This window comes from Corella eumyota, chromosome 2 (genome assembly GCF_963082875.1).
Source record: "Corella eumyota chromosome 2, kaCorEumy4.1, whole genome shotgun sequence".
In the NCBI taxonomy this organism is placed as follows: domain Eukaryota; kingdom Metazoa; phylum Chordata; class Ascidiacea; order Phlebobranchia; family Corellidae; genus Corella; species Corella eumyota.
In genome coordinates, this window is record NC_137491.1 from 6,110,375 (window position 1) to 6,128,824 (window position 18,450).

At 29.3% G+C, this 18,450-nt stretch overlaps 3 protein-coding genes across 5 annotated transcripts in view; 2 read left to right on the forward strand and 1 right to left on the reverse strand.

Annotated features, from left to right (window-relative positions):
* The first annotated feature begins 1,359 nt into the window (after positions 1-1,359).
* LOC145743043 (D(2) dopamine receptor-like) lies at positions 1,360-6,127 on the forward strand. 3 transcript variants are annotated; one of them, XM_082560914.1, is made up of 10 exons: positions 1,360-1,515; positions 1,716-1,996; positions 2,503-2,818; positions 3,610-3,701; positions 3,929-4,088; positions 4,216-4,365; positions 4,516-4,645; positions 4,710-4,848; positions 4,980-5,136; positions 5,645-6,127. In XM_082560914.1, the coding sequence occupies exons 2-10, from the start codon at positions 1,729-1,731 to the stop codon at positions 5,841-5,843; spliced, it is 1,611 nt and encodes a 536-aa protein (XP_082417040.1). In that variant the 5' UTR covers positions 1,360-1,515; positions 1,716-1,728; the 3' UTR covers positions 5,844-6,127. The 3 variants fall into 3 exon arrangements, with proteins under 3 accessions (XP_082417040.1, XP_082417041.1, XP_082417039.1); XM_082560915.1 differs by adding an exon at positions 5,300-5,343 and having other exon boundaries at positions 1,360-1,996; positions 5,645-5,779; XM_082560913.1 differs by having other exon boundaries at positions 1,360-1,996.
* Positions 6,128-6,302: 175 nt separating this feature from the next.
* LOC145742951 (solute carrier family 22 member 15-like) lies at positions 6,303-10,464 on the reverse strand. Its single transcript, XM_082560797.1, has 13 exons — positions 10,319-10,464; positions 9,917-10,023; positions 8,896-9,066; positions 8,710-8,813; positions 8,456-8,610; positions 8,197-8,386; positions 7,935-8,064; positions 7,770-7,870; positions 7,437-7,657; positions 7,206-7,314; positions 6,943-7,042; positions 6,612-6,793; positions 6,303-6,430 (listed from the first exon to the last, which is right to left on the reverse strand). The coding sequence occupies exons 1-13, from the start codon at positions 10,443-10,445 to the stop codon at positions 6,397-6,399; spliced, it is 1,731 nt and encodes a 576-aa protein (XP_082416923.1). The 5' UTR covers positions 10,446-10,464; the 3' UTR covers positions 6,303-6,396.
* Positions 10,465-12,945: 2,481 nt separating this feature from the next.
* LOC145743660 (myosin light chain kinase, smooth muscle-like) overlaps positions 12,946-18,450 on the forward strand; it is a 47,195-nt gene continuing 41,690 nt past the window's right edge. The window contains exon 1 of the mRNA XM_082561685.1: positions 12,946-13,034. The gene's annotated coding sequence lies outside the window, so the exon portion shown is untranslated. The remainder of the gene's footprint in view (positions 13,035-18,450) is intronic.

Genomic DNA, 18,450 nt, shown 5'->3' on the forward strand with positions numbered 1-18,450 from the left:
TTAAAGTAAAAAGTTTAGTACCTGTAAAAAGCTAAATTAAAATTCACATTTGTTACATTGTTAAATAAGAAGAAAGTTTCTTTTTATTATTTTTATTTTATGTTGAAGACGTCTTGCTATTTAACATTAAATTCAAATAAAAAAACAGTTTGGGAAAAAAAAAACATTTCAAACAAATCTTAGCTCTCTAGCGCCTACTATTAATTTTTTACAAATAGATCAAAAATAAAATTTAGGCCAGTTGTTGTAAGGTGTTTATTTAAAATTATTACATATCTAAAAGAATAAAAAAAAATATTTTTTTTAACACAACGTCATTAATTTAAAGCATTTAATAAATTAGTGCCGTATATATATAATGATTAAGCATTACCAAAGATTAATTGTTAAAAATTGAAGCCACGTCATTTTAATTTTCAACCCCATACCTGGCTGTTTGTTTTGTACCCGCGAGCGGATGTTATGTGCAAGAGTGACGTCACAATTGTATTTGTGGAAATAGATCTTCGAAAACATACGTCACAAACCAATTGTTGTGGCAATGGTCTACAATTAATTGCCATAATTATTTTACATGTATGACACATTTTTACAAGTCAAGACATGATATACTTTTAGTATACAATAATGAAAAAAATTTACCTACCAAATTAATTGAAACAATATGCTACTGATTAGGTGGGACATTGTATAAATTATATTAGTCATAATTACAACACAGGTTTCGCTATGCTTAGTTTACGTTATGAATGAAAACAGGATGCTGGTTTAAGTCATTGTTGCGTATGTTCCGGTTAGGTTTGCAAGCCTGTAGTGGATTTTAGCGCAATATGTTTTGTCGTTTTTTATTTCCCAGCGAATTAGGCGCTTGCGTGATTTATTCTGAAATTACCGTCCGCAGAAAATTTTGTCCAAGGCACACTGATTCGCTTTAAACGCGTTCATCAATTTAAGTAAGTAAGCGTTGAATAGGAAACGTACGTTACAGAACCGAGGTATTTTAGGTTTCTAGTTCAGCTTAAAATCCAGCTAAAGCATAAGGATCAACAAGGTTTTAAGCGTTTGAGTAAGAATCAAATTTATTGTTTAAGCATACAACTTTTTTACTACGGTTTTACAAAGTGTATAGCCGTTAGAATAGTATGATCTAGTTGGCTTTAGAATATATGCGTTAGACTTCTCTCTGTGTAGCACAGTTATATCGTAAAAGTTTTTTTATTATAGTAAAGCCCTATAACAATAGTTAGTTTTATTTAGATAGGGAATTCATTGTAGTAATACAAAAAAAAACAGACAATAAGGAATTGATAAGTTCCCTATGAGAGGGAACTGGTGGCAAATTATGGGTCTTCAAGTTACAACTTTAGTTGTATTTGCTTAGAAGAACTGTGACACATTGCCTCATTTATTTACGATTTCGTAGGCGTTTTAACACAAACAGGGAAATAAAATTACGTAATGGCGATTTTCTAGTCCAAAGCACAACAATAAAACTGTATGAGTGAAGTAGGCAGGGTATATATTATTTAACTGTGTATTATTATATAAATTAAGTAGGTATATGCATTTATACCGTTTTAATACATGCATGTTGTTATTTTCTTGCTACAACAGTGTGTTAGTATTAGGATTTATGCTATTTTGCATCTGTAGACGTCGCTTAAACACCGGATATCTCTAAATAAACCTAATTGAACAGTAAATTTAATTAACAGCATAGCTATTACAATGAGCAACGAGAGCATTTTGAACAAGCTCGAGGAGCGGGTATTCGTAGGAAAGCCGAGCATTGAGTTTATTCCCCAATTTCCAACAAATTCTTCAAACTCTACCTCGCCTATTTTAAAAACAGTTTTATGTGCTCCGTATCCTGCATGTAACCCATTGGGGTGCGATGACATTACTTTGACCCCTATCCAATGTGAAAACTGTAACGTAGGCGCTGTTGTCATGACGTTGATTGGGATGATTTTGTTGAGCATTGTCATCGTTACTAGTAAGTATAATTTAGGTTTACCTAAATTGGTATATTAGTCATACCAAATAAAAGTAAATATTTTTTATTAAATTTTTGAATATTTTATAGTGAAAACTTTCTTAATTTTTTATATTTTTATTTTGTATATGGATATAACAGTCCTGTTTTAAACGTGGTGCTATTAAAATAAATTGACTTTAAAAATTTTGTAGATAAAAGGGATATAAATTTAATGGTTTAAATTAAAAATGTCACATGTAACAGCGTTAAATTGATTTAACTTTCTTAAAATGTTTGGGTTTTTGGTTTATAAACAAACGAAGTGTTACAGTTTTTATGCAATTTAACCCAAATTCGAAGTTATTGTTTTCATATGTTTATTGGAGTCATTTAATTACTAAAATTTTAAAATTAAGACCTTTTAATTACCAAAGTATAACAATTGCAACTTGACTTAAAATTTTGATGGCAAATTAAATTTTTAAACATAAAAAAATAATAAAAGTTTATGTATAATTTTTCAGCAAATTTGTTGGTCATCGCAGTGATATGGACTACCACAAAACTGAGACGAAAACATGGCTACATTAAAATATCTTTAGCTGTATCGGATTTGCTTATAGGGATCTTAGTTCTTCCTTCAGCCATCTACAATATATCCAGTACCTTATTTTACCCCGTACGGTACGAAGAAAAATTTGTAAATAACGTTCATAGCGAAACAGATGTTGTCAACCATATTCTTCAAGTTAATACACCAGCCAGCGTATTTTTTGGTTCAATCTTGATCCTTTCGGTTACGTCGTCGATCTATAACCTTCTTATGTTAAGTTTAGACAGGTAATTAACATGTTTATTTAACATACTATTATTCTTAAATAACGTAATTTTGTTTGGCAATTTTTCTATGGTCAAGTTATAGTGTTTGTGGCGTTTACCTTATGACTAATTACAATAACTATAAATAAGTTTTACGTACTTGCGGAAGTGTGGGATAATCAAATGTTTAAAAATTACGTAATGTGTATTATTTAGAATAGAATAATAACAAAATAATTTGTTAAAATGTAAAAAAAATTAGATTTATGTTTATTCAAACTTAAACTAACCATGTTAATAGAGAAAGGGATAAAAAGATGTAAAAAATCAATATCGATAATACATTAAGGTTAGAAATAAATATTTTAAACAAAAAATAAATGAGTTCATAACCTTTTTTATTTATTTCCATTGATAAAAAATCTAAAGACGGTTGTATTTGCTTTGGATTTTTACCAAAACAACATATATTCAAAAAAAACATAATTAACCTTCTAAAGATAATAAAAATGTTTTTGTAAAGGATTTAAAAGTGTTCGTTGTATTACAGGTGTATCAGTTTGTTATGATTAAATGTAATTTAACTAGTTTGGCGGAAATTCGAAATTACTCAATAAGGATTATATCAGATGATTAATATGACATTTTACATATTCCGTTTGTTATGTTGTAATTAGGGCAGTGCCATATAAATTATATAAAATCATTAATATACATAATACATTTGTTTCTTTTATTGTGACATAATTGATGTTAATACAAATGTATAATAAAATAGGTTGAATGTAGCAAAATTTATGTTTGAATTTAAGATGCTTGGCTGTAACAAGACCGCTTCAAAATCGTGGGAAATATTATTCCAAAAAAAGATTGGGAGTATCACTTGGTTCAGTATGGCTTCTGGGTAAATATTATAACGATTAGAATAAGTTACTTTTACGTTTAGTTAAACTGTATTTGCAATTTTATTGTAACATATTTTGTTTTTGAACTAGAATCTTATTTGTTTAATATCCATTTTTAAATTATACAAAAAAAGTTAATATTTAATGCATAATATTTTAAATTTACCCATTTTTTTGCTAATCATATTCTTCTTTTTTTATTTGTTTTTATTTTGTCCATATTTAGGTATGATATTGTCCATTATACCTGCATGTTTACCCGAACAATTTAGTTATGTCATGGATGGATCGACCTTCTTCTTTATTCAGAGCGCCATCCACCGGGAAGGACAAGGAAGTGGAGTGGGGGCTTTATCCTTATTCGCACTCTTTATTTTAGGAATACCGTAAGTTTTTTTTCTAATTTTTTGCACACAAATAATATAAGCCATTTAACATCCGAGCCTTCGTCAAAAATATTTGCTATTTGTGATTATTATTAAGTCAAATTTCTGATTTTTTTATTTGTGACAGATACGTTGTGATTGTGGTGTTAAACGTGATAACAATGATAGTAACTACTCGAAAGTTGTCCCACCGAAAAAGGTTGGGAAGTTACGGTGGCAACTCTCAAGAAATAGACAAAACCAGTTTAAAGCAAAGAAAAAAAGAACAGGCCAACAGGTTTGAGTTTTCTGCAAATTTGTTACCGAATTTAAAAATTATTAACTGGAAAATACAACGGTATAAAAAATACACGTGGAATATTATTGTATAGACAAATTTATGAGGCATAAACCGATAAAACACGTAATCACATTTTTTAACATCTAGAATGAAAATAATCCTTGAAAATTGCCCAGAAATGTCAATTTCGGAAAGTGATTCGAAAAGTAATAGAATTTCATGGTGGGAAAAAGTAAGGTTATCGAGAAACTTTTCCAGCAACAATAATTCAACGAAGGTCTGTATTTTTTTAAATAAAAATTTTTAAATAACTTTTAAATGTGAAATTGATTTGTTTTTAGGCTCAGACCGGATTATCGAACAGTAAAATGGATAGTTCAAATTCAACCCTAGTACGAAAACGAACCGACACGATTATTACAAAAAGGTTGAATTCTCGTGTTTTGCGTATGATCTCAACCATGGTGGCAGCATTTACAGGTGTTCAGTTAAAATATTATTGGTGCTTTCACGCAAATGTCAATTATGTCAAGTCAATAGAGAATTTATAGTGTCATGCATAACATATTGTAATTTAAATTGTATTCTAACATTTAAATGTTTTCTTGCAGTTTGTATTTGTCCTTATGTAATTGTAAACGGTTTGTTGTACAACGGACATTTAAACTGTGGTAACGTTGGAGTGGTATACAATATAGCAACTTACCTTGTTATACTAAATAGCGGAATGAACTTTTTTATTTACAACTTTTGGCATCGGGAATTCAGGTAAATATCAATAGATTCTGTTATTTATTGTTATGTGCATTGGTTTATTATATAAGCTTATTTGCTAGGTTAGAAATTTAACTATGACATTTAAATATAAAGTTAGATTTTCAAAACTAAACATGTTTTGTATATTTATGGTAACAAATAATTTTTTCTGTAGGCGTTGTATAATTGTGTTGATTAGTAGACCAAAAAAATATTAAGGTGAACTATGTGTTGTGTACAACCGTGTCTGTTTTTGTCTGTTCGCATTTTATTTGCTTTTTTGTATAATTGTAATATTATACAGTCATGCTGTGCACAACGAACTACGCAAGTTCAATCAGACAAATCCAGTTTTATGCAAACGCGTTGCACTAACAACTATTTTGTGTCACTTTATTTTACAATCTATATATTGTAAACCTATTTTAAGCATGCCCAGTAATGGTTTTATACAGCAATATTTAAAAATATTCAAGTGCACCAAATTAAATATGTCTTTATTTAATAATATTAAACGCAGGCACGAACTGATTATGGTTTTAACAAGAAAACGTCAACGTAACAAAGCAAGTCGTCACAGTGGCTTACCTAGTTCTTCCGAAAGAGGGCGATTCTCAGCACCCATATACTCGTCACGTGGTCGTGACGTCACGCGGTCTTCAGAAATTACGACTAACTCGTGCTTTAAACCGAACAGCACTACAGACAGTGCGTTTTAAGCAGATTTTTTATAATCAAACATTAATGCATTATATTAGGTTATTAGGTTATTTTTGAATTAGATAAATATTAGTTTATTTTTGCAAAGGACTTTTAGAAAGATTTTTTTTTTTATATATTTACTTTTTTTCTGAAAATTTTCTGAAGGATTTTTCCATTAAAAATCATGCCATAAACTTGAAAAAAATATGTCAGTAACTCAATCAACATAAAATTATTCAAAATGTAACTGGCCATATAAATATTTTCTATTTTTTAACAAATTATAAAACATACATATCTAGGTTCACAAGTAATAAAATATAATTTTTTTTTAGAAAATTGTTTTTGTAAATCGCAAAACAGCATTATAACCCTCTTTATTTTTTTAAATAGTTACAACTTCTGTTCCAAAATTATTTTTGATATTGTATAACTACACTTTTTTATATAAAAATATAAGCTATACGTTTTGATTGATTCATTTATTTTTGTGTTTTCTGTGTATGACGCTTTAAGGCAAACAAAATGCTGTACACATTATTTTGTTTTATAAAAATAAAATTAAGCTCTTTATTGAGCAATGTTTTCTTCGTTAATACTGCTTCTGCAAATTAAATAATTTTATTTCATGAATTGATTTTTTGTTATTAGTTTAGAGGTTGACCCCGAAATTTAAACTTTGCCCTTATATTGATAGGGTGAAGAAAGTATTGGGGCATAGATTAAACAAGCCTAGCACAACCTAAAAATGGTAGACGTACATGAAATATTTTTATTGTACTTACGTTGAAGATAAGTGATAAGTTTTTTTTCTAAAACAAAACAATTTCAAAATCCAAGAGTCTCTTAAACTTGATTCGAAGAACAGCTCCGCTTCGTCGAAAGAAGTCATCAGAGGCTTTCCTTTTGTTTCAGGAAATAAGGTAGCAAGGATAGAGGCAAAGAAAGCCACGATACCAAAAATGGTCTGTGGGTGAGTGAAATTAAATATTTACTTTGATTTTTTTGTATTTAACAAAATTGCCAGTTTTGATAAATTATTGTATTTCTAGTAATTTCCAAAAAAGGTAAATAAATGAATGTTCAAAATAAATAAGTATTTAAAATGAATATTACCGGTGTTATCCACGGTGCAGTGTATTGTAATTGAATTGTAAAAGGACTAAACACGCTTCCCAACCGTGCAGCTGTGGATGATATACCTAATGCAGTTGCTCTGAAATACGTTAAAGTAGCAAGTGAAAAAATCTTATTGGAACAGGGATGAAATTTAAACTTTGTTAGTGAATATTTAAAAAGACTAAAGAGTTTAAAAATGTAATAAGCATCAGAAAGTTTTTAACAAGATTTAAGAAAAAATTTGGAAAAAAAATATTTGCCTTCCAGGTGTTGGAAAAAGCTCTACAGTTTGTTGATAGTTTACAGCAAACGTTGCACTTGAAGAAAATCGACCAACCATTGCTAAGACAAGACCTACTGTCTTCCATCCTATACATATTAACAATTGATATTGAGTTGGCTTACATACAAAATTAAAAGGACTTATTTTTACTGTTTGTTAGCAAGGCAAGTTACATAATATATATATGTTTTACAAAGTTATATCTAACTTGGATCAATTCCACCGATTTCGATAACGATAGTTGACAGAATACATGAAATGCTAGAAATTGCAAGTGTTGCTACAGTTGTTTTAATTCGTCCGAATTTCCAAATAAACGGAACACACAAAACACAAGCAATAAACTCAACTATTCCACCCAACGCATGGTTTACGTATAAATTTCCAACCAAAGAACCACCGTTCAATGCCAAACCGTAAAAAACCATACTACAAAAAAGAAAGTAAATTAGGATATGGTTTAATTAAGAACGTAAAAGTAACACAGTTACATATCAATTTCCTTATATGGGTAAAAATAACTTTAGCAACATGAAATTACCTGTTAATGGCCCATATAAAACAGTTTCCAATAAGAAGAAACCGACTGTAAGGCCGTGTCATCATTTCACGAACCCCAGACTTTCGTCCACTGTCGGAAGTCTGATTCAAAATTTAAATCTTAATTATTATCTATGTTATGTATTAATTAATTGTTAATGTTAACCTTTGAATCCAACGTATTAAATAGAGTTTCATTCTCTATCATTTCTTTATTGACGTCAGCTTTATTTCGTCGCGCCATTTTAAGAAGATTTTTAATAGCTTCCTCTTCGCGTCCTCTAGCGATTAACCACCTACGAGTACATATTTTATAAACGTTCAGTTAAACACACTTAAATTAGTTGTGGTTAGATACTTGTCGTATTAGTAAAGCCAGTACATTTATAAATTATGCTCTTGTTTGTTACTTATGTATTAAAACAAACCTTGGCGATTCAGGCATAATGAACGTTAGCAACAGACAGGGAACGAAACAAATAGCAAACACTATTTCTATTTCTCTCCAGTGACGCCAATAAACAGCAAAAAGAGCCATTACAGCACAACCTATTCCAAATAAGGAATTACTAGCTGCCCCGATATAAACCCGCCAAGAAGGTTTGCTGACCTCTGAAGCTAAGACAAAATAGTAATAAATGTAAGCATAGTTATGTATAGTTGCATTCAGTTTGTTTTAAACCTTACCATAAACGAATGCAGCAACTAGTCCTGGCATACACAACGCGGCCAATAAAAATCTTAGAAATGAAAACACGTAAATATTCGGGGAATACGAGATGGCTACGCCACAAGTCAATGACAAAACACAGGACGCCCGATAGACCGTTATACGTCCAAACCTGTAATAGTTCACTTGCCCTTATATACAAAATATTTGAAAGTAAAAAACTTAAAAAAATTGATAATAGAAAAATATAAGTTTAACATTATAGTGTTACCTATCAGCAAGCATCCCACCAAGTAAAGCGCCAACAAATAACCCAACGTAGAACAAAGAAGACGAAATTGATTTTAGAATGAGCTTTGAGCACACAAGATTCCACTGCAACAAGACTCAAGAATTTATTTAAAATTAAAAGAAGTTACTTTAAATTTCACAAAACCAAATTTAAAAATTATTTAACCTCTGTAACAACAGTTTCGTCATAAAATTTTTTGATGTAGTAATAACCACTGTCACATTCGATCACAGAGACGTTTTCTGCTTTACTTGTGACGTCATCGACACATGACAGGGTTTGATTATTTTCACACAAACTCAGGTTGTAGTCGTAACGGTAGCATCGATCATAATCCTGCAAATTAATTTTTAAAATTAAAAAACAAAAAAGGTTTTATTTTACTTACTGAAAACTAATGAACTTAACTGACATTATTATATTTTCACCCCAATTTATCCCGAAATTGAATTAACTTATCACAAAAATTATAAGATTCGGCATATTAATTTATTTGCCATTGGATCTAAACTTTTTAACAAAATAGAAAAAACCTTGTAGAAATTCGATGTTGTTGGTATAGGCAAAGCTTCACCAAATGCCTACTCCTGTAACAAAAGCTTTTAATACATGGTAAATACACAAAACACACAAATAAAAGTTTAAAAGAATTGCCTAAGTTTTAAATATAAAATAAATACAAAAGGTTATATTATATAAGATAACATGCAAAGAAGTTATATTTTTGTGATACCTATTTAATAAATGTTTGCGTTTTATCAAATAATTAACAAAACACACTAAAGATATACTGATATTAAACCATAACTTTCGGGTTGTATTTGTTTTGGCCTACATGATATCATATCCGTTAACCACAGAAAATTTGACATAATATCCTTCCGGGGTTTGGGAAAAATCATAGGCATCAACTTTATATCATCAATGCCAAATTTATGTTACTTATAAAGGAATTTTAGGCTTTTGTAAATAATATATAGGAATGTTTGCCATAATTAAATTAAACCAACTTATATGACACTCAAACAATTATTTCTGTGGTTTAAATGTATTTTTTTTTCAGAATAATAATTATAGGTGTCACAAAACCTGCTATTAAATGTCATGTGCAAAATTTCTCAACTCACAATTTTCCAATCTATAATCAAATTTTAAATATTTAGTCTAAAAAAGGAATTATAACAACCTTTGTCAGTTGGTTGTAAGGAATAAAAATATTTCTGATCTTTTCATTTTTCAAGTCTGCCGAAGTGTTAAATAGTTGTATGTCGCAATACGAAGCAGGTAGTCCGGCTTTTGAAAAAAAAAATCAAAAATCAAAAAACGATAATCAAATTTTAGCAAAACGCGCGTTAGTATAAATGCAATAACGAAAAATTGTATATAAAAACATATTACTCGTACATGATTTCGATAAAATACTTTTTAACATGCCTATGTATGTAACATCTCATTTGCACATAGAAAATATTAAAACCTATATACCACATATACGATTACAAATGATTAAGAGTTTAAAATCAAGAATTGAACCTCTGTCAACTTATACCTTATTACTTTACATATGTTTTATTGAAAGTATACGTACCCAGAAATACAGCTCCAGTATACATAAACGCGGCTGGAAAGAACGAAAACATTCCCAAAAATACCAACAGCAATTGATATCTACCATTTCCGGCCACCTCGTTTAGTAAATTCTCATAAGAAAGCATTTTGTACACTATTTACGGCCTAAAACTGTGAAAAAAATATTACGGTAACCCATACTTTAATAAAATTAATTTTTAAACTTTATACTATGATTGGGCTTTAAATTTAATAAATACTAATAATGCACCTGTCCACTTAGTTCATTGCTGAAAGTAAAATAATTTTTTTACTAACTATCATTGCAATATTTCTAAAAAAATTATTGCAGACAATGTTACTAGGTGCGCATTGCCTACGGAAAGAACATTAACACTTAACATTGTTGGCCTAATGAATATTAAACCAGCTATTAAATTACGCATTCTGGAATAATACTTTGTTATGCTACCAACCAATACAAAACGGGATCACACAGTGGCGTAAAAACACAATAAAAATGGAAGGGCGCAATTTACCAAAAACAACGTTTACTTATATATGATCTCACTTATTCTTTTAAAAAAATATTTCTTTGACATGTCGTATTGTCGCCGTCGGCTATTTTTAGTAATAAACCACATTTTCTCTCCTTTACTTACAAGATTAGGTTATATACTAAATAAAAGCTTTACATAGCCGAAATACTTTAAAACTCCACTGAAACGGAAAAGCTCTTAATTCCAAAAAAGGGCGGCTTAACAGTAAATGATGTAGAACCTTTAAACGTAGAGTTTACCTTTTTTACAAATCACCTTGTAGACTACATGCTTTAGTATCTAAAAACTTTAAATAATCACTAAGTTTGCTACTGCCGCAAGTCTTTCATGTTTGAAGGCTATGTTTTAAAATTAACAAGTCTGCTAAAGTAGGCATATTAAAAATTAAGGAATATGCTATGTTGCCTGACCTTTACGAATAACTTTACGTTATCGCAACCCTTATTTTTTGTATAGTGTTACTTGTTTTGTTAAGAAACAAGTGATATCAAAAAACATAAAAGTTTTAACTTAAATATAAATATATTCTAAGCTTTCATTAATTTACTATTGACAGGTTATACCTCGTTTTACTTTTAAAGTTTAACTTACACATAATTGCTAGTAATTGCATTCAATTATTTTAGGTTTAATTAATAAAATTTTGTTGACGGTTTATACGAATTGGTTTAAAACTTTACCATGAAAGTCAAGTGAAATATGGTTTTATTGCATAATTTACGGGTAACTATTAATTTTTAATATGAACATATATAGTTCACATATTTGTTACTACAGTTTAAGTACTTTGTGAAATAGTCAAAATGATTATTTCCAAGTACCATTCAGATCTCTAGATCTTTGTACAAACAACGTTAAAGCAAATATCGAACAGAAAATGAATACTTCAATATGTTAGGAACAAGGTTAAAACAGTTTTATGTAATTAACACAGACAACGAAGCCAAAGCTAAATTTTGTTATATATATATAATATGGTATTTAATTAGGTTTATTTATATACATACTAGTTTGCTTGGTTAATATTTAAAGTAATCTTATATACAAAGAATCTTTTTAAGCAAATATTTGCCAAAATTTCAACAAATCGTTTTATTTAGCGCCGTTTTTCATATATTGATTAACTGTATTTTTAGTTGTAAGGTTACACATTATTAATGATTGATATTATCATTTTATATGAACTGGTTTATTGTCCATAAATAAAAAATACAAAAAAGAGATTCAATGACTTAGTTGATGTATCAAACGTTACAGGAATATTGCAATTGTCATGAAGCGTTTATACAACACAAGAACTGTTTCTCAGCCTAGTTTTGGCAATGAAAAGGCAGCTTTAAAACGAAGACCTTCCATTACAAACGAAGTCGAAATACCTAAAGCAATAACAAGAGCAGATTTAGAAAAATTACCAATGGTTCCAAGGTTCATTAAAGTTGTGAAAAGCTTAGAAGTCGCTGACGGTGACAAAGTCTACTTGGATTGCAAGGTAGACATAGCTTTGTGTTCATAGACTGTGGTTTACAATGTAATGTTAATTAAAAGCTAGTTTAACATTATCACAATCAATGTTAAGGCATATATTAAACATATTTATTTTGTCATAAGAAATACGAAGCTAATAGGTAATATTAAAATTGAATGTTATTGTGAAATAGATCAATTAATACATCTTGATCTGTTTTATTTGCTGGGTGATGTTACATAGCAAATAGTAATAGTTTATCTTTATATTTCTACTAACATTATTACAAAATCAACAAGTTTATAATTAAATGATCGTGTTAAGTGGTTTGTTATATTTAATTTAGATTAGCGGGAACCCACTACCTACTATATATTGGTTTAAGGATGGCCAACCAATTACCTGCCCGAGTAACAAAAGGTAAGTGAATATTATTATTTCTTGGTTTATTATTACAGGTTCATGCTATTTGTTATAGTTTCTGTTAGCAATGTACAGTTCAAACCTTGTATGTATATTTACATTTTATTTAAATAAATAATAAAGATGGACGGAAACGACAAGTGAAGGCTGTCATGCTTTAATAATTAAATATGCAAAGGTCAGTGATCGAGGGTCATATAGATGCACAATAGAGAACAGACTTGGAAAAGCATCTTGTGTTTGTCTCCTAAACGTTCATCAAAAATCTCAAATAATATCTAAAACAAGTAAGTTCTATTCTTTTTAATTGTAATGGATTTATAAATAATTTTATTTTTTTGGTAAATTTAATTTTTGTTTAATTATTGGCATAAATTGTTGCCGTTTGTGGTCGCTGCTGCGTTGAATTTAAAAAGTAAGCTGAGCACCTAAAAAGTGACTTTTAGACATTTTAACAAAAGTTATGACGATTTATAGAATTATTTACCTAAAAAGTTAAAATACTCTATTTATACTAATTTAGCAAAGCATTGATAAAGAAACTACTAATTTGAAAATGCTTTTTCGTTTAAAAAGATGTTTATTTTTGCCTGCATTGCATATGTGGTGTTTTGATATTTATTTTGAAATCTTGTATTTTTTTTGTTGCTAACTTAACATTTGTATAAGGTTTAATCTTGAACTTTCTAGTTAATGTTGTGTGACCACCTTAGAAAACATATTTCTATTTACACCTGTTGTGAATTAAGTCATTTGTCATCTCGAGGAAACTGATACCTACCTAAAACGCAGAAACACAACATGAACTTTGTCACTTAGTCTCGTTGTGGTCTTAAAAGAGTTATCGTTTATATATGTGCGACTTACCGTGTTCTCATAGAAAAGGGGCAATTTCCTAATTTAATATTTTACTTGTGTAAATGTGAATATACATAAAATCTTAGTTCATGTTACGCAAATGAAATAAAGGTTAATTACTTAGAAAGTAAGTGAGTTGGACATTTAAATTTTTATGGTTTTTTCCAGAAAATTTATCGTGTGTTTTCAAGAAGTTTTAAGTGATAATAAGTTTAAATTTAATAAATAATATTTTTTTTTAATCTTTCAATGAAAATAATTTTCATTGCAAAAAACATTGTCTAAATATTTTACATAGAATTTTTCTTACCACAGTTTAAATAGGGTCAAATTAATTGGGTTACTTACTACCTGTTGTAAAGTTGATTGACCTTTTCTGTTAGATAAGGTGTTTGAATATTGGACACTTTTGTTTACTGATGACGTAAATGTTACATCAACGTTGTGCAGTTTAAAACACAATTGTTTTATTAAAAAGTTGGAAAAGTTGTTTTACACGTTTTTTTTTTAAATATTGTAACATAATGCTATAACTGTTTAATGTAAATATTGACTGGTATTGCCTATTTTATTAACTTTTCTATTAAATGTTAAAAAGTTTTTCGTTAGGGGGTGCTGTGATATTGTTTAATAAGTTTTCCAACAGTAAATATTAAAATTTTTATTCAAATAAAAAAGTAAAAATCAACTGCTTTAAGTAAAAGTGATTAATCTTTTTGTGTTCGGACGCTGACATTAGAATTTCAAAACACACAGACAAAACAAAGCTCTAAACAAACATAAAATATTGATAGATTGAGTTTTTTGACGTCACAATTACGTATGAGATGGGCATTGTGACGTATATTTTAAAATAGAAGTTTTATGTTTGCGATGTGCAAATGAAAATTTTTGAGCTGAAAATGACTGATCGGTTGAAATTTTTTGTAAGTATAACTGCAAGGGGTGGCACAGCTAAGTCAATATTGTTAAAAACCAATCTAAGTGCGCAAGAGAATGAATAAAACATGTTCTATGTTAATTAAACAAATCCGCAAAAAAAATATTTTTTTTTTAAATTATTTTTTTACATAGTTTCTTCGAAAAATTACCTATATTTTAAGTTTTGTTACAAACTTTTTTATGATTGTATGAACTTTTTAAACTTTTTTATGACTGACTGTATAAGCAATTTTCAACAAAATATATTCGAACATAACGTTTGTTAAACAAATTAGAGTGGGGATTAAAAAATTGACAGCCTATTTTTAAGTGTGCTTGATTATTGGTCACCATCCTTATTTAAGTGGTTAGTATAGTACTAAAACTGACTAGTTTGCTTTAAAGTGGTTGATTGATGGAGAATAAAGTAGATTTTTTAAATATGCAATAAACTTGCAAAATTTTTATTATTAATTTTTTGTAAAAACATTATATTGATATATACCGGTGTATAAATTAAGATTAAAAACATGCATTTCAACGAAAATGCTTTATTTTCTTAATATAAAAAAACTAAAATATTTCACATTTTTCTTTCTCAAAAACCAGATGTTTTGAACGTAAACAAACTTTATTGTTATGTCCACTTAAAACCATGTGGAGTTTATATTTAAACCTAAACGAAAATCTGTCGAGTACTTAACGATCAATAAAAACTCCGAGCTCTAAATTTTGCAAAGTTTATGAGATATGTATATGTTAGCAATATGGTTAACTGTGTAGCTGATAAAGAAGTTTAAAAATGTTGTGCAAATTTTAGTATGATCAAAAGATTTTAGCAAAACACGCGATTCTCATTTGTAAAAAAATAATTTGACAAACTAAGCTCCATGACGATCAGCTGCTAATTTTATTGTTTATCACGTGACAGGCTAACTACCGGATATTTCCGGTTCAAAGTTGATTTTTCGAGATAGCGTCAGCACCTGTATTGCTCATGTTCAGCATTTAATGATTAAGATGAGATTAAATATTAAGTTGATTGGCGTTACAAATTTTTTGCGATCGCGTTTTTGTTTCCGACAAAACGTTGTTTTGAACTCTATCAAAATAAAGTTGCAAAATAAGACCTTATAGCACTTAGAGTTTTTGCAGTATTTGGCTTTTAAAGGGTGGTGACTGACGTTTGACTCGATTTGTTTGTTGTTTTAAGCCTCAAATCAGTATCTTTGCTCTTTTATCGATGTTTAAAACTAGATACCCGAACTATTTATGACAACTTGGCTTAGGTATATGCCGTAATATACTCTTATCTTCTGATTAAATTCTTAAATTTCATCAAGCGAGATAACACCAAGTTAACCCGAAATGAGCAAACGACGATTTATTTAACATTTTGTTCACGATAGTTGACAGGTAAACGCGATTTTTGACAGATATTAAACGCTTGGAAATGCTTAGCAGAAACACTTTATAAAAAAAGCTTCACACGTATTAAAGAAAAGAATATGGTTTAATTAATATGATAAACTTTACAAACCTTTTAAAAAAATTGGAATTTCTTTATTTAAAATGGTTCTTGTTGACATATTTGGTCTTTGAAGACCAAATATCAAACACGCCGACATCGTAATCAATTTTAACTTTAACACCACATCAAACATGACAGAGGATAAACAAATAGACCTTAAAAAATCGTATGCGTTTCGGTTTACAAAATAAAACTTTTTAAACAAGAAAATAGTTTCTTTGTTCTAAAGGCCAAGCAGAAATGCTTAATGTAACTTTAAATAGATATCACAAACTTAAAAAATTAAACCAATCTACTGAAGTAAATTGTTGCTTTAGCAACTCTATTTTGGAAAATTTTTAGTTAGTAGATGTTTAGAAATTTATTTATACTTAGACATTTAACAAAATGTCGTATTTAGAAGAGTTTTGTAAAAATTTAAACAGTACAACATCACTGTAGCCCATCCATCATCATTATTTTAAACGTCTTATATTTGTTTACAAACATTTAAATCTATTATCAGCAAAGCACTATAGTTAGTTTAAATTCGACCGCAAAAACTCCTTCTTTTAACGAATACGTCATCGAAGAAAAAAATTACAAAATTACAGAAGAAATATTAGTACTTAAAATAAATGGGTGTAAATTATAAAATTAAAAAAAAAATATTATTTTTTTGTGATTTTTAAAGTAAAATAAAGCGGCTTATACGATGCTCATAGAATTTTGAATTCACCGTTTGTTTTTTTAGGAGTAAGATTTATGTCAAATTAGTAGTACGTCACTAATTTATGACGTCATCAGACGGTTCGGTATCAAATTCTAAACCGAGACTCCAATAATCCGATTCGGTTTTAAATTGGAAATTTAATTGGGTTAAAATTTTCTCCAGAAATTTTATGACTTAGTTAACTTGTACCCTTTAGAAAAACGCTTTTAAATATTAAACCATTGGTAAAGTTGGACATTATACTCAATAGAATATTCTTGTTATACTGAAATTGTTCTAAAGGATATTCAAGTTATATAAAAATTACGACTAATACAAAACAAAAATTTTTATAAAAACGTTCTGTGTGTGCAGTCATTTTTAATACGTGCATATACACATTTAAGGGGGATTAAAATCCTGTTGTTCAGCCACATTGAAGTACAAAAGTGGTTTTCCATGTATTTCGGGACCTTATATTCACATGTCATTCAACGTGAAGTTTTCTTTCAACACGTGCGAATTAGAAGCCAAAAAGTCTTATTAACATCCCGTAACAAGCTATGTAGGATACCAAAAATCAAGTTTAAGTTCATTAGACAGGGTGGGCAAACAGGAACATCGCTCCGATTGGTTAGGCAAATAGAATTTTAAAACACAGTTCGAATTTGTCCACGAAACGTGGTGGTAATTGCTACAGGCGCGTCAAAACAACACTCCATGCGTAATACTCGAGATGCAATACAGCGTTTAGTCTCAAGTATTGCACAGCCGAAATCAAAATAAAATGGCAAAATTTCACTAATTTCACTGATAGGCTCAGGATTATCACTTTACAGAATGATCTATTGGATTTTATCCGGCAGTTAACCCTCTAAGTGATCGAAAGGGTCGTTATGTTTTGATGTTTAAGCACAGGATTGGGATAAGAATGGCAAAGAGTTAAACAAAAGCGGTTGAATTGCTGTAATGCAAGATTATTTACTATTTAGGGTTCTAAGGCGTTTAAAGATTAAACATCTAAGATTACTTTTTTGTGGGGCAAAAATTATCCAGTTGAACCCATTTTGATTTAGTTTTTGTAGTGAGTCAGATATAACTGTTCTATAAACCTTTGTTGATAAAACATAGCGTAGAATATTGTTCATAATAGCACGTGTTTTTGATTTATGAGTCAAAATTGAAAGCTCATGTTTACCGAAGCTTTAAAATCGCTGTTACTTTCAAACTTGCTCTTGTTAAACTATACGCTTAATGCACCATTGAGCTAAAACAAAACTAAATATTTTAACAGTAACGTAATACCCAACAAATAGCGTTTGTCTAGGTTCAATTTTTCTAATACGCGTTAAACGTTACGGTTCTTCAAAATGTTATGTTTTGGTTTATCCGTGTTTTAAGGCTTAAAGCGCTTAGCGAAAAAAAGTTAGCCGCGAAATATGTCTGCTTTCTTGTGCAGCAGATTTGCTAGAACAGTTTAATTAAGGTTAACCTAACTAACGATTTTCAAATTTGTTCTCAAATTTTCGATAAAATTAAACAAAGTCTTGTAACACGAGCTCGCAAGCAGGATATTGTTGTGGTTATTTTTTAAAGGGTTATTGTGGTCGTTTAGGTGAAGTCAAGTACAGAAAGAAAAAGGTAATGTTTTCATTTGGGACAACTCAATAAGAGAAAGCTTGAAACAGCAGCTATTGTTATA